Here is a 23546-nt window from a genome sequence, read left to right as displayed (position 1 = left end):
TGCCCTCTATTGCTGTGCTGCCCAAGGCAGGGCTGGCGCTGCCTGCAGTCCTGCCAGCATCCCACAGGCACTGCCACGCTCAGTCCTGCCGGCAGCGCGGGCACATCCACCCCTTCAGCACAGAAGCCTCTTCAGAGTAGGAAAGTCCTGAATAAGCACTATCTCGTTCCACATTTCAGCTATGGGGTAGAGAGGGGTTGAAATGTATGTGACTGCTGTTTAGAAGCTAATCAGCTGAAGTCTGGTGTTCTCAGAAAAAAAAAAAAAACAACAAACAAACAAAAAAACCCAACCACCAAACAACAAAACAACAAACAAACCAAAAACCTACCCAAATCTTTTAATTGTATCAACTACTCAATTTTTGAAAGTATTGTCACCTTTTTATTGTCACCTAATTTTTAATCTAAGGATTGTCAGATAAATTTGAAGTCCCTCTTAAGGTTTCCAGATGGATTTGGGAAAAAAAAAAAAAAAAAAAATCAGGGAGATTTATTTTATTAATGAAATAGTTTTCAATATATAGAAAAATTGTATTAAAAGTAGATTTTCTGAGTTAAAACTGGAGGAAATATGACTTCTGAAATGTTTTAGTCATATTTCTAGGAACTACTCTATTTTAACATAGATACTACTGAAGCATTTTATTGCCTTCTTGTATATAACTGCCATTGCTCTCTCTAGATATATTTAATATACATCCAATGAAGCCACAAACTTTCCTTCTACAACAGTTTAAACACATCTGGAACATTTTACTTTCTTATAATTTATGTTAATAGATGTAGAGTGTATATACAATCTTCTCAGAAATCATTGCCTTTTCCAAAGGGGAATTTTTTTACTTTCAGTCGGGGAATATATTTATAAGAACAAAATAACTCAAAGTATAGGCAATTCTATATATCATTTTATTTTCTGTTATATTAGGTTGATTATATAAAGCTTTCATTTAGAGCGATGGGATGATGAAATTACAGGGGAGTGATTGGCTTTTGTTTTTTCAAATGGTTCAAGTTGAGGGCTGCAAAAATGAATGTTTTTGGTAAAGTTCTTTGAGTACATAATATTTTTCATAGAATTCTGACAAATTAATTTAATAGAAAAGCCACAAGTCTCTTAGCACAGGAGGCTATATTTTCAGGTAAAATGGAAGTTCTGCTTTTGCCATTATAGGCATCAGGCTTCAGTAATCTGCTCCTCTTGTGGAATGAACACTTTCTACTTAAAGCTATCATGCACCTACTGTTTATTTACGCTGCATTAAACTGACAGCACGGCAATCAGGGGAAAAATATGACTTACTTTCCTGAAGTAAACACCAGTTTATAGGTTAGTGCATGTATTTATATTCCTGTCGCCACTAAATAATGGCTGTCTCCATTTTAATATCTACCTGTGGTGTTATCCAGGGCAGCTGGCTCTTCCTTGTTTAAAATGAGGAAAAAAGGAAGGGGGGGATGAGGAAGGAAAGAAAGTTTTGTTATCGTTCCACTCCAAGAGGAACTTAATAGAAAAGTGATTCGGTGATCCTTTCCGTGGCATGCAGAAGCCAGTTTTTAAAGACATAGTATTCAGTTTTACTTGGTGTATTTGAATTGCATCTCAAACAGGGAAAACAGAATTCCTTAACAGTATTTGTCTATCCAAGTCACTGAAATTGTATATTCAGGCAATGGCAGATTAAGGGCAGAAGCATTTTATTAATAACTGAAAGCACATATGTGTGTGTGATGAAAAATGTTCTGCAAATCTGTCACTATGCAATCAAGTGCATTTTTTAAACTTTAGTTGTCACAAAGTTGCTACTGATTCTAAAAAAAAAAAAAAAAAAAAAAAAAAAAGTAAAACAGTTTGATGGTTAAAGAGTAACTTACAGTTTTTACTGCTTGTTATACTGAAATTTTGCAACTTTATGAAGTCCATGTCAGAAAACCCTATTGATGTTACTTTTAATTTTGTACCAATGTGTCCAAATAGCTGGCATTTCAACCGAAGATAACCACAGTCAGAATAACCCACAGTTTGCAGAAAGCTTCCTTAAATTCCCTGTCAGAGGATTCCATTAATAACCTCTACTTGAGAGGTCCATTTTTTCCTCAGATTCTGAAATTATAATCTTTAACATTAAGATGGCTTGTATGTCAGTTCCCACGTGAGCGGTATCATGAACTCTCAACAGCCCCGACCACAACTTGTAACTGTTACTTCAAAAAGGATACACTATAATGTTCCCTTCAAAAATGTAGGTGTTTCTCGACCATTTGCCATCCTGTGGCATCTAAGTTTACCACGGTTATCACCAACACTTCATTACTTAATTGATATCCGTTTTGTTGCTTTGCAGATGTCAGCTTTCTGCACTGCATTGCTCTCAGTAGGTATAAATCTTGATATAGATTAATTTTAAAGAGATTTGCCAGTACTGGTCTTGTTTATATGTTCTGATCTGGTCCTCGTGCCCTGTACTGGCTGTAATCTACTTTTAATTTGTGTAATCTGGTACAGTTTAGTAGGAATGGCATAGTAATAGTAGAGTAGAGTAGTAGAGCATAGTAACATACCTCAGGCACCGTCTGAATTGTAAATATCTCCTTTTAAACTTGCTGGGCCTGACTTTCCTCCCATGCACGCTGGTGTGTCACTGCAGAGGTTGGTGGACCTTCGTTTTCACAGTTCTTATGGGGGGGATCAGGTGTTCAGATGGGCTGAGGGACACACTTTTATGTCAAGGTGACCTTTTAACTATTTTATGTAGAAGACCAGTACACAGCGATCTCTTTGGAGGTCAATTTTCCTGTGACGCTGAGTGCATTTGTGTATGCTGGCATTAGGAAGGGCTGTAAGAAGGCTTCCTTTCACCAGAGTGTAGACTAGCTCCTCTCTCCGAGCTGTTGTCAAGCATCATTGGAATCACGTCTTCACAGCTGCAGGTTCACAAGGAGTTAGCTCTCGCCACCTCGTGCTTTTCCATTGTGAACTGCAGTTTAGATAGGCAGGAGTCTGCTCACCTGCAGATGGACCTCAGTCACCCCAGCTGCACCTGGGCGCAGAACATCAGGATGGGCCACTGTCTATCAGCTGTGTTGGCCTTGCATAACTCCCAGTGACTGTCTGCTCTATCTCTTTCCCTTGGCACATTATGACATGATATGACCTGAGGAGATGAGGGAGGTGCTTTAAACCTCAAGTGCATCTCATCTTCCCAGGATCCTGTTCTGACAGGATTTATTTGGCCAGCAGCAATCATTTGTGTGTCATTCCACTTGCTGCTCTCTAGAAGAAGTGGTGATGCACTCGAATCGTGTACCTGTAGGATTGTCTCACAATCTTTTCTGGGGTCTGGAGTCCTGGTTCTGGTTTCAGCCCTGACAAAAATGTGTGATCTTGGGTAAATAACTGACCATGCCATGTTTGCAATCCTCAGTGCCGTAACCCTGATTTTGAAAATGCTCATCGGTCACGTCATATGAAAGAAAAGGAAGCTGCAGCACACCCTCTAAAGATGCGGCCTTAACATGCCCCTAGTTTTATTTACCCGGCTATAAAATTAGTAATATATGTATGTTTCATAGAACACTGAAGGATTAATTAATTCTTTATATTTGTACATCGGTCCTAAACCAAAATGTTGTACAGCACAAGTGCAAAGAATTCCTGCTGTGTACTCAAACCCGTATGCAAAGGTATAATAAAGGTATTTCTTTTCACTAACTGCATTTAGAATATATGTCTGTTCCTAGCAGCCAGGTAACTGAAAACATTTTCAATGAATGGGAGAAAAATTCCAAATATCATACATACCCCGTATTCCCAATTCAAATGCATTAAATAAAAGACAGAAAGAGAGGAGAGGAGAGAGAGTGTGAGAGAGTGTGCGTGCAGGCAAACTCACAGAAGGACCAAAGGCAAAAAATGACGTGGAGAGAAATTGCAGAGTGTGTTTTAAAATGTTTATAATCAAATATTAAATCAGTATTTTTGTGGAGGGCCATGTTAGAAAGATTTAAAATCATTAATGCTTTTCGTCATAGGTGGGCTTCCTTGATAAATGTAAATAGTCTCAAGAATAATTAAAGGCATCTTAAAACTTAAAAAATGACAGTTTTAACTTCTAAAGATTCATTGTAATATAATAATACTGTATGCTTTTTAGTGTTACTTCTGCACTAGACATTTAATTACAGTCTTTGTGAGACATGTTATCTGTATAGTAACCAGTGCATAAAAAGAATGATATATACTTTTACATACAAGCTCTTGCTTGCCAGCTTTCTTTTTAAGATTATAGATTAAGATCTCCAATCCAGAATGTTCATGTCTTTATTGAAAATAACTTAATTTTACACAATTTTCATGAGGAATGGGGCATTTGTTGTAATGTATTTCTTCTGGTTTCACTTCTTTATGCAATAATACTTGAACTGTTGTTTAGCAGGGGTTTTTTTCTGTGCAAGGGCCCAAACTCAGCATTTCTTTGCTTGTTCAAAGGACAGATCTTAGAATGCCAAATGAAAAAGCATGTTTAAGTTGTAAATCAAGAAGTAAGTTAAAAAAAAAAAAAACAAACCCAAACAACTAAGAGTAGTTTGGTAGGTTTTTCACGTGTACAGCTTAATGTTTAGAGGAAATTTGGAGCTTGCCTTTCCCATGTCAGATATTGAATATTGTCTGAAACATGTTCTGGATAATGTAAATTTATGGGATTCGTAACTTGGTCCACACATTGCTGTGGAAAAGTGGGTACATTTGCAAGAAAGATCCGGTGCAAAAAATTAGAGGTTTTCTTTTGATACATTTGCAGATTCCTACAACTGTGCAGCTTGTGAGAAGTGCTCCTCCACATACTGAACTTCCCACAGTTCCCCGTGGTTTGTGCTGCGGTCATTGCAGGACGAGGCACAATGGGAACTGCATCCAGCCGTTTTAGAGTAGAGCTTTTCAATCGATCATATGTATGTCCTCTTTCAGGTTTTGTTTTTTGCTTCTTAACTAACATTATTGTGCAGGAATGGTACTACATTGGTGTTGAGCCCCTAGTTCCGTTATGCTTTGTAAGAAAATCTCACAGTAAAATCAATCAATCAAAATCAATCTCTGTCCCATTGACTGTATTTTATTGACTTTCTTTTTCTTTCTTTTATTCCTTCACTTGACTTGCTGAATACCATAACCCTTTTGGCAATTCCCGAAGAATTTTGTTACAATCTCTTTAAGATAAAGGACTTAATAATTGTATAATACTTTCATATTTGAAACTTGTGATTCCACTACTTTCTTTGGACTGCATGTCCTATGAGAAACTGACTTCTGCATTGCCACTTAAAATGGCAATTAGGATACTCATAGGTGTAGTTATTATTTTCTAAGCATTCCAGAATTTTATAGATACCATGCAAGAAAATTGAACCAGTAGAATCTTTTTATGTGTGGTGTGATGACAGATATGCCTCGAGAAGCATTTTACTGTCTGATAAATTGCATTTTCAAGCAGTATTTCGTATGGGTTCTGTCTCTTTAAAAATGCAGTCTCCTCTATTTGCCCTATTAATTGTTGATATGTTGCCATCCACGAGACAAAAATTAGAGCTGTAATTAAATAATCATGTGATGCTCCTTAGTGCCAGTGAGAGCAAACTCATTTTTCCAGGCCCTGATGGTCACTGATTATTGTATTACTACTGGCTTGCTTTATTTTTTTTTAATGGCTCTATATTGCTGGGTTACCTAACCACTGCCCTTCTTTTCAAAATTAAAGGAATTGAAGAGCATTAAGGCACTTAATTGGCCAGTGGTCTGCAGGGACACAAAGTAGTCATACCTTCTCTGCTTTTTGGTCACTCAATTGGTTCTACTGGGAGAACTACATCAGTGGTGTGGTTGCGTGCCATTTAATTTACACTGGTGTTTTGGCTGGGATGGATGCATATAGGGAATGCCAGGAGAATTACAAAAGGAGCAGGGTATTAAAATTCAGAAATGATTAAAATTGAAATAAAAGGATGCTGCTTCTTTGCCAGTACTCTGGCAGTCATAATGACACATAGAGATTAGTTTCCACCTTCATCTTTTCCTTCTTTCTCATTTCCTCTTGTTTATTGTTGACACATTTTCCTTATGTCTCTGCTTCTCAGCGCTTTTTTTCACTGTTACATATTCCTACTTTTTCTCTTTCCTTAAGCATGGAGAAGCTTACTTAACCTTATTATAACAATAACAGAATAGGTTATTAATATTTAATATGCACATGATTAAAATTTCTCTCTTAAACATAGGTCAGCTCTATTATTAACTGACATGTTATTTTTCATTAAAAAATTTTTATTCTGCCCTTACGGTTTCTCAAACACCCTTTACTTTGGTGGTGATTTAACACATAATGTTTAGAAAACTGTGTTAGGCTAGTGAAAAAAAAGAACTTACCAGTCATGGATAATCAATTATGCATGAATTCAGATATAACAGATGGAAACTGGTGAGTTAAAGTTTCTCTTTAGCTTCGTGATTTTTTTGTTTTGTTTTTGTGACACCTGTCTCTTATGTATAGATAAACATCTAACATAGCATACTGCTTTTCATGCATCTTTGTGTTTTTTGCTTTTTGGGTTTGGGTTTTTTTGTTTCTTTTTGGTTTTGTCAGTGTGGCATAAACTCATTTCCCCCTGTTTATAACTTACTATTTTTAATTTGTTTGTCTGCTAGCATTTCTATACTGCCTTCCTTTTCTAAGGCTAAATTGTCTGTGATGAAGCCAGCATTTAATCTTCTAATAAATTACACAATGTCATTTAACCTTAAAATTGTGTCAACATGGTATTTTAAATTGTATGAGTTCAGTTCTGCCTTCAGCTGCTCATGGCCTATAGTGTTATGACATTAAAGCAACAGGGTAGACTGTGGCTGCGCATATGTATTCATATATGCATATACGCACATTCTTGTGATTGTGATACTTATATAGGCGTTCCCTCCAAAGGCATTAATTAAATTTCTTTCAATCATTTGACAATGAAGCAGATTGCTTTACAGCTTTTTATTAAAAAGTTCAGTATGGACTGGGCATAATGATTTCTTTTGGTCATGGAAAGATTTTCACAGACCTAAATCAAGAAAAAAAAAAAAAAAAAAGTGATATGCCCACAGCAATAACCAGTTGGTATTAAGTAAAAGAAGAGCTAAGTATGTTTTCTTTCTCTTTTTACACAAAAAAATCTAAAAAAGCTTTAAGCATGGGCTTAGAAGTAAGATGACGGGCGGTTTTGTGTAGTTCATTCATGGCAGTGTATTGAGGGATACTTGTATTTTAAGGTGTCCTGTGTTTCAGAAACACAGGGGTAAGTTGATTTGGACATTACTCTTCTATGACTGCAACAATTTGCAGCATTTCTTTACCTGGCTCCACCCACCTTTGAAGCAGCACATTTTCAGATGTGGTGCAGAGAGATTTTCCATCTGTATACCTATAAAAGAAAAATTACTTGAGAGAACACACCGCATCTTTTTCATGAGCAGAATATTTCAGAATTTCTCGTGAGCATCTTACCAACATTTGTGGAGAAAAAAATCTAATATTGGAATGAGTTTGTGGTATAACCTGCTAGAAACAAATTACACAGAAGAGATCCTAAGGAAATATACACGGATGCTGTGAAAATAATTATTTTCAAATGTTATTTCTTCTGTCACAGCTGAAGCTCTGCTAGGAAACCTCACCTGCATGCCTCAGTTTCTTCTTACTCAGCTATTCATGTCAACATAAAATACAAACTTTCTCCTCAGATTTTGGTTTTAATGCAGCAACTAATCTTTACATCCTTATTCAGGCATTTCTTCTAGTGCTTGCATGAGTATAAATGATCTGTCATAAATATTAACCTCATTTTGCCATAAAAATACTGTGTTCTAGTGGGTTCCAAACTGCTGCTCTTCTTCTCAGTTTCTTTCCACTGTAGCCATCAAGCAGGAAATCTAGAAATGTAGTTGGTTTAGCAAATAAATACAATAAATACTTCAATAATTTTTTGTTAATTTCCTCTTTTTCTCTGCTTTTCAAATCAGGACAAGTATTTTGAACATTTACCGGGTTCGTGGAGCAACATTCTGAAGTGACTTATTTTTGCCTTATGTTTGGATTTAAACTAGGCACTCTAATACATGTATAAATGACCTTTATCTTAGTGACACTGCATATGCTAAACCTTTTTTATGTTAGTGCCTGAATATTAACAGGTACCTAGTTCCTTAAAGGAACTGTGAATATTAACAGCTAATTGTTCCTGAAAAGAATTGTGAAAAACTCATTCATTTAGTCTTTGTTATTGTGGAATCACCTGAGTTTGAGATTGGAAGGAGCCCTAGAAGAAAAAGCAAATTCGGCCAAAACCACTAACTTTCAATTTGTTTTACACCAAAACCACACATTTTGCATGTATTTTATGTACAGTGAATATTGACTCCTGTCAAGTTTGGCCGTAATTAGATGCACAGTTTTACTTAAAAGGTTTTGAACCTTAGAAAAAGTGTAGCAGAACCTGGGCAGAGTTCTGAGTTAACAATGAAACTGGAAACAGGACATTTCATGTGGTTTTGGGTTTCATAATGAAAGTTTGACATAGTTCAAGTCATCAATCTGTTCTAACCATTTCCTTAGACTTAAAACTCTTCCATGTTTTCAATTTTTATCAGTAGATTTTGTTCATACTATCAGGTCAAAGAACAAGATGATTGTCCTGTCGATGAAGTATTTCTGTGTAACAATTCACTGAGCTCGATACCATGAGCATCTAAACTCTAGCTAATAATGCTTGAATAATCCTCTGTAGTGCTATCTGCACTGTTTTCTGCCATAATGTGCAGCTTTGCTTGGGCTGTGTGAAATTCATCCTCACACAAAATTGTTGGATCAAACTTGTGTATTCTTAAAAGCATCCCTTTTTTTTGTGAGTGGGAAAAGTGATTGGACGTGATGGAAAAGGAGTCAGGAAAGGGAAGAGAAGCGGAATCCGTCAGGAACATTGCAAACCACTTTGGAGATGACTTGGTGTAACTTTGCTTTTAACAAGTTAAAATAACGGAAACTACAGATTTATATGTCTGGGGATCATGGTTTACATACTATTAAATTAATAGAGATTCTAATCAGACACATCCCTAAAACAATGGCTTATAAATTGAGTCTTCTTTTAGGTAACAATTATATGCCCATCTCATGCCTAGAAGTTATCTAGCACTGTGATGATCAGGGTTTTAACAGGAACCACACTTTTTTCATCTCCCCATGTCCCACATTAAACATCTTCACATGATAGGCCTAAAAATTCTTCCTCTGGGAGAAGGCGGTGAAATTAATGACCTGCTGCACATACACTTATGACATAGGTAACTTGGCTGATCCTAAGATGCCAGATTTCCTGCGTTCTTCCAGCTGCCCAATTGCATTAAATATTATTATATAAAGGTCTATTGCATTTTTGTTTGTTTGTTCTTTTTTGTGGAAGTAGTTGGCTGTATCTGCCACATGGAAATTATGAGCATGACTCATCAAGGATGTAGTATACTGTTATGCATGGAAGAGGATAAGGTCCACAAAATGCTTTTTTTTTAAAAAAAAAAGTTGAAGCTTTTTATTTGAAGTATTTCTGAAATCCATAGGCATAAAAATATTGGCTTATATTAAATAACATACAGATAGTGTTTGTGGAGGTTGCACTGCTGATACACTTAGGAACTGAACTCAGCTTGTCCACATAGCAGGCAGAGACTGTGCAACCACAGAGCAAGATTTATGTGATATATTCATTGCTGTGCTATTTTATGGGAAAGTGGACACCTGTCTATTACAATTTCAACCAGCTAGGATTTCTCATGGCAACCAGAGGTGAAATCGTTAGCGGTCATGTTCACCCTTCACTTCAGCATGCCAAACAGCTTTGTTGGGTTTTACTCCGTAATTTTCTTCCTGCGTTTTGCCTCTCTGACTTACTTGGCACCAAGGGGTGAACTGAAATGACTGTTGGGGCCACATCAACTAATGTATGCATTTACTTCAGTTGTACAAGCACCTTAGTCAAAATAGACATACAGCTCTGAAAAGGACTTATGCAAAATGGTGCAGTAGTTTGCCTAAAAGTAACTTGTTTTATCCAAAACCACATTTTGCATATTCTTATTCAACTCTGTTTTTAAAAAAAGATTCTGTGACTGAAACACACTGCAAAAAATGTTTGCAGGAGTAAACGAGCCTCGTCACAGAGGCAATCAATAGGGAGATGTCTGTTTGTATATGATTTTACATATCTGCAAGCTAGCTGAGACATCCAACTACAAAATGCTGCACCATGGGACACTGTGTAGATATCTGATACTTTCCAAGGGATTTGGGGTCTGTAAACTAATGAATGCACTACATGTAGCCATATATGTAGATTTTTCACCTCTGACGAATATGGTAAGGATAATTTACTTCACTTAATAAGCAATTAAGTGCAGTTCAATACAGCTGACTATCGTAAGTTAAATATTCATTTTACGTAACTGTTTCAGGACATCGTGTGTGAGAGAACACAAACGAGCAGAAATTGCTCATGCAAAATGTGAGAGGGGACGACAGCTTGTGTGCGATGCCTTTCAGTGCTATGAATTTCATTTCATAGCACTTTTGCTTTTTGACAGGCATCCTATCCAGGCTGGGGCAGGTTGCAGTCAAAAAAATCTAGGTTGGTATGTAACTTTTGAGTTCAGCGTGGGGGATGTCGCAGAGTGCTGTGATTCACATCGGTGTGCATCAGATTCTTGGGTCGTATGTAAATTGAGGTTGCCGCAGTCAGGTTGGTTAAAGTGTTTGAGCAATGTCAGGCAACTATTGTTGTTCAGGGCAAAACGGAGGGGAAGTCAGTCTGAGGAGACTGAAAAACAACTTCAATCAGAGGTGCAAAACTTGCAGGGCTGCGGGACTGTGTCTGTGCCGCAGTGGTGACGGTGCTGAGGCTTGCGCAGATAGATGTGGGAGAGGACAACGGGCACATCCTTCCCCTTAACCCACACTTCTGTCAACCCTTGCGACAATTAGGCACAAGCCTACTGGGGAGCCATTCACCTTTTGGCCATTGATGTTTTTTACCTTCAGACATCCATGGGTTGGTATTTTCGTTGCCCTGCTGTCCAGCAGTTAGTGTTAGCCATAGATGTGCACACATTACCCCTTGCAGCAGGGGAAATACATTCAAATCCCCACCGAAGTGAGTTTCCCGGCAGTCTCGCTGCTGCTGCACAGCTCTGCATCACCTCCAGCATGGTCTGGTGCTTATGAATTACCCAAATGGCCACAGAGTTGTCAGAAGTACGTATGTATAAAACCCAATCAGCCTGATCTCCCCAAAGAAATCTGATAAAAAAAAGAATACACAGCTACGCTGGTTTTGCTCTGCTGCCAGGTCATTTCTGTTTGCGTTGCACAAGAGCCAAGCCTCAAGATTTGGACCCGTATTTCCTAATTTATTTTGAACAAGAGAAGATTGGAATAGAGACCTTAGAAGGCACTGAGGCAGCCTGCCACACTGGAGAATTTGTTTTGTTTTGGAGATACTGAGACTGCCGCTCAAGAGTTAATTCACTATGGGGTTGAAAAAATGCAGTCCAACTTCTAAAGTATTTGTCTTATTTCAGCACAACCTAGTGCAAAATACATTTATATATCATAAACACAGTGCAACAACTTTATTAAGGATTAATAAGCTTTATTAAGCATATATTTGTCTGCTGTATGTTGACTAGAAGCTATGAAAAATGTGATGTTACTATTGCTGCATGTTTAAATGATTGCCTGCATATGTATCCATGACAATATCTATTCATCTTCTGTTCTTTATATGTTTTTATTATAAATATCTTTATTCTAGGGGAACATTTTAATATCAAAGTTGACACAGTGAAGTGCAAATTGGAATAGGTCAAATGAAAATCAGATATCTGTATCCTGAATTTATTCCAAGTAGTTTGGTATTGATGAGGTATTTGATCGTTGTCTATATGTCAAGATGTAGCAGCCTTCAGTAATTCGTGCTTTCTAGTCAAAGCAAAGGTTCCACGCTCTCAGCCTTCCAAGTCTGTAGTAAATACTTTACCAGGCATAAGTGATGTATGGGAATTAGATTAATCCATGTTGTAGGGAGTTTATAAGGTTTAGTACATATATGCAGTTTCAAGAAGAGAGTTACTTTCCATAATCATTTATCTCAAGCATAGGAAGCATATGCATGATTATATAATTAACAGAATATTTGTTTGTCAGTGTTTGGTTAGTGTGCATAATAATATCATTATTAGGCCTTCTGTGCTCCTGTATTATCAGATTGTTATCTCCCTGCTCCTTTAATTCACTGTCTCTGCTTTTTAGATTAATCACTTTGTTTTAATGTGAACATTTGAAGGGGTTTTTTTGACCATGAAGGGAATGGTTTGTGAACACCAAAGCAAAAGTTTAGAACTGATTTTAATCTTTTTTTTCTTTGGAGGTGGTGGTGGTGTGGGGGTTTTTTTGTTAATGTCCTATCTGGTAATCATTTTTATAAGGTGGTGTTTTAAAGGTGGTCCTAAATCTTGTTCCAAATCATATTTGTAAGTATCTGCTCTATTCTAATCAGCTCTGCGTCTCTCAAATTATCTTCAATGTCCTTTTCCTCCATCATACTGCAGGCAGCATACTGCCAGCTGAAACTCTCTCATCCTTCACGATTTTCTTTTTTACTGGTCAGTCTTGCTCACTGCTCAAGTTTACTGTATCAAGTTTACTGAAAAGGATGAAAAATGATACAATGTTGGTATCTTCCATTGTGCCCGCAAAGTTTGAATTCAACTAGCTAACGCTGTTTTTCCTTCAAGTATTCAAATGTATTGGGAAATAATTTTTTCTTTTTTAGAGGGGCTGAAAAATACTCAAATCTATCTTGTTGGAAAAAGATTGGTTTCTAAATAAACAACCCGCTAGACAGTTATCCCTTGATCATATGTTATGGAAGATGTCATCTACATTTCCCCTTGTTTTTCTTTGTGAAACATGTTTCTTGTTTTTTTTCCTTTTCAGCACTCTCGGTAACAATCTTAGTAACCTTTTTCAGGACACGCAACATATGTACAACTTTTCATGTTTCCTCTGTATGCCACCTCCACTTACTCCGCTTTGAATAATAGTATTATGTAACAGCGTATTCATTTTCAAGCGTTGCATTTCTTTGCTTCTGAGATTATAATCTATTTTGTGCATTGCTGAATATGATAAATATTTCATATATTTCACCCTATTACCGTTTTCTTTTTCCTGCATGCCCTGTATGCTGTTTGTTCTTATTTCGGTAAACGTCAGCTTATTTCCTTACCTAGTCTCGACGCATTCCTCATCTTCTATACTAAGTAATATATGTGTAGCGGTAATTTTGCTCTTCATAGATTTATTGATTCGCCTTTTCTTTGTTCAGAGGCCATGCTATTTTGCGTATTACAGAACTGGTATTAGCCTCCCCACTTGCCTACTTTTGCTGCTGCTTCAAGTTTGTATGTGCAGTTCGGTATGGGGATTTTTTGTTGGTTTTTGGTTTTTTTTTTTTTTTTCTTTTTTTTCAAGTTACTACCCAAAGCATTTTAGCTATATCTATCTGCCTGTGCAGTAATTCATGTTTTCTTTAGTTCGTGATGCAACTTTCCTTTTAGACATAGTATATTCAAACACTATGCATTTTATCAATAAAGAAGTTTAATTTTTCTCTTATCTCGTAGCTTGTACAAACTTGTTGCTTTCAAGTTTGTCTAGTTGGGCTACTTTTTCCCCCCAAGTGCATGATGGGAGAAAGTTATGTCTGTCTCGCAGTTATTTGTCAATACGTTACCACCTTTTAGTTTTCACTTTTTACGGGTGGCGTCGGGGCCCGCTCTGCAGACGCGCTTCGGGGACACTTTTGCGACGTCCCGCACCGCGGCGGGGCTGCGGTGTTTCCCCGTCCGAAGCGCGGGGTGATGCGCTGCGCCGCGCGTACCTGGGCTCCGCCGATGGACGGTTGGGCTCGCCACGGCGGCCACCGCCTCGCCCTTGCCAGAGCCGGGGGGGGGGGGCTGTGGCGTGGCTGCCGCCCTCCGCGGGAGGGGGACTGGTGCACCCCAACCTTGGCCGCTTCTTAAATATGTGCCTGGTGCTTTTCTTTCACCTCTGCTGGTATCAGGGATGGGGGGGGGGGGGTGACGACGACACCCCTGCGGCCCCACGGGGCCTGCCGCCTCCCGCGGGGGCTGCCCCCACCCGCGGCTGCGCGGGGCCGAGCGCCCCGGCCGCCCCTCTGCCCGTCCCTCCACGGCGCGGAAGCTGCACACCGCGGCGCAGCGCGCCCCGTGCACCTGCCCGCGGCCCGGCCCGCGCAGCCTCCGCGCGGAGGGGCGGGGGCTGCGCTGGCGCGGCGCGCTCGGCGGCGCCGGCAGGATATTGTTCAGCCTTCACCCCCGCCCCTCCTCCTCCTCCTCCTCACCCTCCTCCTCCTCCTCGTCGCCCCCCCGCACGCCGCGGCCCCCCCGCTGCCGCCGGCTCGCCCCCTCCGCCGCAGGCCCCCATCTGCCACGTGCGTGTGTGCGCGCAGGGGGCGCGCGGCGGGCGCTGCCTGCGCGGGGCGGCGCGGGGCGGCGCGGCGGGCATTGTGCGCGGCGCAGGCAGGGCCGCCTCACCCGCACCCAGCTGCCTGCAAATTCGTGCGCGCCCGGAAGCCGCACGCCCTCTTCCCCCGGCCCCCCCCATCACCTACCGCCGCCGGCGGCGGCCGCCCCCCCCCCCGGCCCGACCCGGCCCGCGCCCCCTCCCCGCTCCTCACTGCGGTCCCCCTTTGCCACCTCTCCTCTCCCGACCCCCTCTCCGCCGCCGGCCTCCCCTCCCCCACGCCTCTCTCCTTCACCACCTCCTCCTTCTCCTCCTCCTCCTCCTCCTCCTCCTCTGCCACTTTCTCTCTCTCTCTCCCAGGACGCGTCGGATGATCCGGGGCCGCCGGGGAAGGGCTCCGGGCAGCAGCAGGGAGGCTGCGTCCTCCTCCCGTCTCGGGCTGTAAAAAAAAAAAAAAAAAAAAAAAAAAAAAAAAAAAAAAAAAAGCCGGTGGCCTCGGTGTTATTTTGTATTAAAATGAGGAGGAGGAAGAAGAAGCAGCGGCAGCGGCAGCAGCGGCAGCGAGCGGTAGCGGAGAGGAGGCTCTGAGCAGGGGACGGCGGCGGCAGCAGCAGGAGGAGGAGTAGTGATGAGTCAACTAATAATTTAATGGGGACAGAAACAGAGAGAGAGGGAGAGCGAGCGAGAGGAGGGGGGGGGAGAGAGAGCAGAGCAAGGCAGCTCCGTCCGGGGACACACACACATACACACACACATACATATATCCGTGTAACATCCAGCAACAACCACCAAACCGGCCTAAATAACAACCGTACTCAGCCAGCCAGGGGAAACGAGAATTAAAAAAAAAAAAAAAAAAAAAAAAAAAAAAAGACAAAAAAACAAAGCCTGCCATTATTATTATTTTTCAATTATTATTGGTTTTTTTGCTGGCTTGGTTTTTGTTGTTGTTGGCTTTTTGCAACCTTTCTATTTTCTATTTTTCCCCCTTCTTGTGAGTAACTCTTCTCGGAGTTCCCAGATTTTTTTTTTTTTTTAATTCATTTACAGAAGCAGAACCAGTTTTTTGTTGTGTTTTTTTTCTTTTTTCTTTTTTTTTTTTTTTTTAATAGAGAGGGCTGGGTTTTGGGGGGGTTTTTTTGGTTGGATTTTTTTTTTTTTTTTTTCAATTATAATTTCTCCCGGTTTTGGACTCGGAGAGAGTGAAACCTCGTCACTTTTTGTAGTGGTGGTGGTGTGCCTTGTTGTGTGTGTTTCCTTCCTCCCCTCTGTTCTTCTCTCTCCCCTCCTCTCTCGCTCCCTCTCCCCCCTTCACTCGCACAACAGCCCCCGGTAAATGAGAGGAGACAGGTCCTCTGCCTTTTTTTTTTTTTTTTTCCCCTCCCCGGACCGCAAAGGCGAGATTAAAAGTGGCATTTTAGTGCCTTTTCCTGCAATTTTGTCTACACTTTTTTTTTTTTTTTTTTTTTTTTAATCTCCAGTAGCGATCTCTGGGGCTGAGGTTTCCGCAGAAAGTTTGGGGGCTGTTACGGTGTGTATTTTTGCGGAGGGGGAGGGGAGCGGGCTCCTTCTGTGTGTGCTGCTCCTCTGGGTGCCTATTGGAGAATAATAGTGTAAGTGACAACCTAGAAGTAGACTTTCTGCTCTTCACACTGGATAGAAAAGCTGCCTTTTTTCTCTTTGCTTTTTTTTTTTTTTTTAATAACCCCCTTTCTCACTTGCTGCTGTACGCATTGGTTTTATTTTTGAAAGGATAGCTAGACTTAAGTCACCCTCCACCTCAATTTAAACCTGCTACTTTATTTTTTTTTATTATTATTATTATGATGAATTCCTCGTTTTGAGCGTTACACTTGTCTGATCAATTTGATCTTCAGCTCCTTCTTCCGTTGCTAAACCTCGAAAACTGGCTCTCTCAAAAGATATTTAATCTGTATTTTTTGTCCATTGCCATTTTTGCTCATGGCTACTCTGTTTCTCGCTATCTATTTTTGCCCCTCCCCGCCTAGAGGAAAATAGCAACAAGAAAAAAAGAAAAAATAAGAGAATATTAGGGGAAGTAGTCCTCAGGTCTGCTGCCCCCCCCTCTCCCCCCCTCCAAAAAGGGGGGGACCTAGAAAACATCAGTCTTGAACTTCTTCCTCTTCAAGAGCTCGGGCTGCAAAGGAAACCTCCTTTGTTTTTGTTATTTATATGCTGTCAAGTTTTGAAGTGGTGAGTTTCGGGTCGGTTTTGCTAATTTCACTCAGAAAACTGCAGTGTTTCTGTTTCTAGATAAGTACTTTGCTTCTTTGTCTCTTTAAAAGGTCACAGGGAAAGCTTGGCCTGGATTGTGAGAGCCATATGGAACGGATAAGTGCGGAGCCTCTCTCAAATGTGATTATGGGTTTTTATGGGGGAGGGAGGGAAGAGGAGGGGAAAGGCATGGGGAGGGGGCTGATTCAGGAGGAGAGGAAGAAATAATATAATACCGGCGGCGTTACATCGCGACAAAAGGAGATACCGCACCGACTCTCATTCAGAAATTGCGCGGTGTGCCTGTACGTGTACGCTGTCTCTGGGAAACTGTGCCTTGAAATTGTATTCTTCTCTCAATGCCTGTGATGAAAACTTGTAGTTGTGAGAGATGCCTAAATGCGAAACCCGGGGAAACTCTTGGCCTGGAACCGGCGGAGATGATAGTTCTTCCCTGCAACCCTCTCCCTGGGCAGGCCACGCTGGTTGTTGCTCATCACTATTCCAAACTGAGGTTTCAGTGAACTTTAGCCTTGGGCACGGAGTTTAAATGAGTAAATTAGGTGTTTTATGTGCATGTAATTTTGCTTTGTAACATAAGGCTTTTTACAAGATGACTAAGCGGTGAAAGGATGCCGATGGGTGGGTATTCTCAGGCCAAGCGAAAATGACCCATTTGGTGTTTTGGTTGTAGTCAGTGTATTAACTAAACTGCGATCTATCACTTTTATTCACTGTACATGATGTAGTGCGATTCTGACTCACGATGACTAGATACTTTTTGTAGCAAAGAACCTCAGTGCCTTAGAGTACTTCTGAAGTTGCCAAAAGTGACAAGGATTTTCTTGTTCAAGGCTTTTTTTTGGTTTGTTTTACCCCCCCCCCCTTTTTTTTTTCTTTTTGTTAATCCTCTTATTCTTGAGAGAGACCGTTCTCAGAGAAGCAGCCCTATAATATGTTAGCATCGTCAGAAACATCAGAAGATGTTAATGGTTTGAGTCTGTAATTCTTTGCTTAGGCTGCAGTTAACACAGTAAAAAAAGAAAAAAATCTTTTCAAAAGTGGCTAAAATAGGCACGTTTACTCTTAATGAGACACACGACCTAAACCAGATGGGATCAAGATGAATGGTAAACCTTAGCCTGTCACTTTACAGCATAAGGAAAAATAATGATTTTCTGAACTTCAGCTATTCAGTGGCATTCTTGAGGTTGCTTGTAAACGTTCAGATTAATATATTACCCCTTTCTTCACCATATCAGGAAAAGCAGCATGGTGTTCAAACAAAAAAAAAAAGTTTACAGAATTGTCATTGGCATATATACTGATGACATAGAAGTATATAAAAAAATCCCAAGATGTTCAGGCTTTAATAGCTTTGCTATGAAATGTGCAGAAAATGTATTGAATTACTAGGCAACTGAAAGAAAGTAGCAATTATCAGATTCACACCAGTCTGTCTAAATACGACTTCCCCAGTATTAGTATTTGTACTTGTACTTGCTAATGTAAATTCTAGTTCATAAATTAATGTCTAGTCACCTGTCTTTAGTGATGATATTATGTGTATAACATAATTGTCAGTGTATTCACACCTTTCTCAGTCAGAGAAAGGTAGGGTAAAATACCTAACAATCACGACAGTATTGATGAATGAAATCATAACCAGAAAGATGTCTCTGTTCTCAGCAACTGTTTTGTTGGGTTGTTGGTGGTTGTTTTGTTTTGTTTTTGTTTTTGTTTTTTAAATATAGTTGGCAAAACAGAATCAAATGAGTGACAAAAATCCTCTAAAGTTACTCCGTCATATTCTAGGGTTGGGAGATTTTTAGAGATTTAACTGGAATTGCTGTTCATAGATAGAGGTTTCAAAAGTTTATAAAATGGGAAATAGAAGCATGCTAACATATACCTTTTCTTAATTTGCTATTGAAATTACTTCTGCTTTTTGGTTTCAGATAGCTCTGCCAGCATGTGACTTAGCATCACCCAGGTTTTTCTTTTTTAATATATTTAAGGGCTTCAAAAGTACTGCAGAAATTGTGGATTTTTTTCCCAGCATTATGTTTTGTGAGATGCTACCTTCTCAGTTATTTTTCTTAGTTCAGTAAACTACTCCATTTAATGCTTAAAGCTTAACATCTGAAAAATTTCATACGCCTATTTTGAACTTTGCAAAAGTTGAGAAACTCTTTGTATAATATTGGTTAGGAAACTCAAAAGCAACCATCTCCCGCCACTGCTTTCTGAAGTTAAATGTTAAATTCTCTCCTAACTTTTTTTTTTTTGTTTGTTTTTTTTTGGGGGGGGGGAATTGTAAATGGACAATATTCTATATATCTAATAAATCTGTTGCTCCCTCAACTGAAGTTTTAACAATCCTTCTATTGTTGTGCATCCATTTTTTTAATCAAGTAGATTGAGAAGTGTTTCACTAGACTCTTTTTTCTTTCTCCGTCTCTCTCTCTCCTAACGCAATAAAACCACCCGGGATTAATAACAAACCTTTCTGTGAGATTTGTAACAATAGCTGTGTTGGAGCACATACCTTGACAATCACCATCATTTATATGACTCTTAGTCTCCCTCAGATTTAGTAGAATATCTCTGAAGATTTTTTATTAAAGGGGTACTCTAGTTGGCTTTTAAAAAATAATTCCACCAGATTATGATGCTATCTCTCTGTAAACTGGGGTATGAGGTCATTTTTTGAGAATAAGTTTGTTTCTTTTTAAAAAGGCATCTTATTTCCAGTTAAAATAGTTATTTATTCTTCTTTCTGAGCTTATGATACATATATATCTCTCTCTGTACATGTGCAGGCTGTGTACGTATACATATGCGCACACGTGTACAACATATATATTTTTTTTTTGAATCATGGCAGGTGATCTTTAGAGGCGGGACTGAGTATGGATCATTTGAACGAGGCAACTCAGGGGAAAGAACATTCAGAAATGTCTAACAATGTAAGCGATCCGAAGGGTCCACCAGCCAAAATTGCGCGCTTGGAACAGAATGGGAGCCCATTAGGAAGAGGAAGACTTGGAAGTACAGGAACTAAAATGCAAGGAGTGCCTTTAAAACACTCTGGACACCTGATGAAAACTAATATTAGAAAAGGTAACACTTTTGATAATTCTGCATTAGAGAAATATGATTTATAATATTGGGGGGGGGGGGAAGCATACTTTTGCAGATTCTACTTCATTTATATTTCAGGATTAATTCTCCATTCTAAAATACTATATATTCCCAACTCTGATATAAATCACATTTGGGAAATGTAAGCTTCATGCTTGGGTGGAGCATCTTGCTTTACAGGGTGGAGTCTGATTTTTGTTAAGGTAAAGGCTAGCTGCCCCGATTAAAGCAAATTCCTACATTGGATTAGAAGTAATATAATGCATTATTTCTTTGAGTAAGTGTTGGGCTAAGAAACACAAAAATATGTTAAGAGTAAATACCGAACCCCCAAAACAAATTCTCGCCTTTCCTCTTAATGATGGTCCAAGCTTGGAAGGGCAGCAGTATTTCCATAACAGTTGCAAGTTGGTTTAAAGGAGAGTGTAAATCTTTAGGTATCACATTGAAAAAGTCATTTATGATGTCAATCTTCGCAGTTTATTTTCTTAAGTACAATTCATTATTGAACAATGAACAACTTGGGTGTCATATTTTTCAGTGGCTGGTTTGCTGTAATTAGACATTTACACAAGGAAAAGGCACATTTAGAATCATTGATGTTTGTATATGGATGGCTTTTGTTTGCATTGAAAATACATTTAATGGACACTAATCTATAAATTTTGTTTATCAAAATGTGTCAGTCTTTTTGACCATGTCCTGCAGACTTGCTAATTTAAATCAAAATATGCTGCTTGTAGTTAGGCACTTGTTTTAAAACAGCCTCTACTTTTCTTAGTATAGTCGGTGTATGTTTATAATCCAGATTTTTCTTGCATTTGCTAAGCAAAGTGCAAAATGCAACCAAGACTATTAAATGCACAAAGTTAGAAGGCAGAGGAATTTCATTGTGTCTGATGCATAACATTTATCGTACAATCATTTATTTTTTCCTCGGTTTGGCGAAAACAAAGAATATATTGATCCTGAAATGAACAGACACAGCAGTCCGTATTGTTAGATCTTTATCTATTAAAAATGGAAAAACAGCACTTCAGCAAATTCTTTGGCCTCTGCTCATGATTACCCTATTTATTGATTGTTTGCCAAGATTGTATGCATCTTAAGAAAGCCAGGGTAAGAGCATTAAAAATATAATTTATTATGGCTTTTCAAGCAGAGTGCATTAATATTGTACAGTGAAGCAGTGGGGCTATATAAAAAGGACTTTCTGACGCCTGCAAACATATAAGTTCCATAAATTCCTAAATAGGAGATTTCAGCTGTCTCTGGTATTATGTGATATTTGCACAGCAAACTTCAATGCCAGGACAGTTTTAGACAAGGATTCTACAGACTTCACTGCTCCTTATGGCAGACGTGCTGTTTACACAGACTCGTAAACCTTCAGCAAAAGCTCTAACACTGCCTTCAGGTTTAAATCATGCTGTATTTTTAGCAGCGAGCACTGACCAGTGCTCTCCCCTTTAATACTAGAAGGTTATGAAGTTGCTGCACTTGGAGGTCTTGCCAAGTACTAGCAGGAGTGATCAGCCAGCTGAGATTGTGCTCTCCTGTATAACATTTTTCACATTAACAGAAGGACACTAGTGACAGTTTGCTAAAAGATTTAGTGGCTTGATTTGTAGTCAGATGATACCTGTGTCGCACTACCAGGATCCACCTCTGATAATCTACGTTGTACATCAGAATTTGTCTAGGAGGTTCTCCCGTGTTGTTTCAAGTACCACATTTTCCAGAATGCTGCAACTCACGAGACCATGTACCTGGCAAAAAGTGTGTTGATATGCAGCAAAGTACCTGGGCTTTGCTAGTTTTATGTCTGATCATAGCTTAATTTGTAGGAACTGATAAGGGGAAAAACAAATACATTTTAGCTGGTTTTGAGTGTGTCTGCACAGTTAGTTAAAGGGAAGCTTTGTTTACATTTTATCTTCAAGTATTAATGGTGAAACTACTTAAGAATTTTGAGCTCTTATTCTGAATCAGACAGTAGTAGGTCAAACATCAATTGTGAGAGCCTAGAAGGGAAAAAAAAAAAACAAACCACCACCTTTTTGCAGATGAAGCATGTGTGTGTTTTAGAAAGCTCTCCACAGCTTAATTAAAACCAATGAAGAATTCACCAATTTGCATGTACTGCTTCTGCTTTGGTCTTCTCTCCCTTCCTGACCAGTCTCACTTAGATTTAAAAAAAAAAAAGAAAAAGAAAAAAGACAAAAAAAAAAGCTCCTTCCTACACTACATAAATATTGGCAAGCTTTTAGTCTTGTCTTTCATGCTGAGCCTATTGGGCAAACTGGAGTGAGTTTGTGAGCTTTTCCAAGCGAGCCTGAAGGGGTTTGTTTGCCAGAGATTGACTCTCTGGTGAACAGATGTAGTTTAAATATACGTGCTTAAGAGGTATCTTTTTTATCGTGATTTCTTGCTATATGTTACAGCACAAATCAACAGACGCGGTCTTAAAGCGTTTATGTATTGTCAAGAGTAAATCTTCTTTTTAGTCTACAGCATGTCTGGTGCACCTTAGCAGGTTAGGAGGTTTCCATAAGTCTAGAGGGCAGTGGTTATAGAGGCATTAACATTGTAGGACTAATTGGAGTTCCTGGGTGCCCTGTTAAAATAACCCTTGTCATCATTTATGCTAAAGATGATACCCCTCTGGCAGGCTGCCATAAGACAGTTCTGTACATCTGCTTTTAACCCTTTTGATTTCTGTCATTAAGAGATCCTAACCTGTGCTGCTGGAGACAGCAGGATGGGACTGGGGCCTAAAACTGCAGGTCCGAGGTCTTCATGTCATCCATGTCCGTCTGGGAGGCCAGGAGGGATTTTCACAAAGCCTAGGAATCTGATTGCTGGGAGAGACTTTGTCCCTAAAACAGCTTGGGTCATTTGTTACTTCTCTGTCTGCTGTCAAAAGGGAGGGAAAAAAAAAATTAAAAGGCAAAAGGACGGGGAAAAGGTTATTTGCTTAATATGCTGTGCAGTGTAGGGAACGGTTTGTTGTATGATGCTACAAAACTGGAAATTAGTAATTACTTTCAGGCATACCAAAATAGCAATGAATACCAGAAATGTGGAATGTAAAGTGCGGGAGGCAACAACAAAAAATAAAAAAGCCCGAACCGCAGGTACGCTTCTTAAAACGGCATTGAAATCATGATTTGTTTCTTAAAGATGCGAGTGAAAGTAGTGCTCAAGTGCACTCAGTGAATGAAGCACGAATTAGTGTTAACTTTTGCCTTGTTTCCTTGTGTACTCTTTTTAGAGCGAATGTATAACACACAAGGTGATTTGTTGTTGATGTTGAAGGCAATTACATATTTTTGGCAGGACTAAGAAAGTTTTAACGTTAACGAACAAAATTATGTAGCTGGTACTAAAATGGCTTACAGTGAAGACATCTGCAGTATGTATTTAGGTTCTCATGCTGCCTGCTACTCACAACAAATCAGGCAGGACAGAGAGAATCAACTTCTCTTCAGTCAACCTTGTTATTTCTATAGAAGGTAATTCTTTAATCTGTATC

The 23546-nt window shown here is 39.4% G+C and overlaps 1 protein-coding gene across 5 annotated transcripts in view; it reads left to right on the top strand.

The window, feature by feature from the left end:
* SATB1 (SATB homeobox 1) overlaps positions 1-23546 on the top strand; it is a 94235-nt gene that overhangs the window by 2473 nt on the left and 68216 nt on the right. For 4 of the 5 annotated variants that reach the window (XM_074898089.1, XM_074898091.1, XM_074898090.1 and 1 more), the window contains exon 2: positions 19755-19990. In XM_074898089.1, coding sequence (XP_074754190.1) covers positions 19780-19990 — 211 coding nt within the window. In that variant the 5' untranslated portion in view covers positions 19755-19779. Of the gene's footprint in view, positions 1-19754; positions 19991-23484; positions 23527-23546 lie in introns of those variants that run through there. The other variant, XM_074898092.1, reaches the window with a different exon arrangement.

This window comes from Athene noctua, chromosome 2 (assembly GCF_965140245.1).
Source record: "Athene noctua chromosome 2, bAthNoc1.hap1.1, whole genome shotgun sequence".
Classification (NCBI taxonomy): domain Eukaryota; kingdom Metazoa; phylum Chordata; class Aves; order Strigiformes; family Strigidae; genus Athene; species Athene noctua.
The sequence above is the reverse complement of the archived record's forward strand: the minus strand, read 5'-3'. Positions and strand labels throughout refer to the sequence as shown.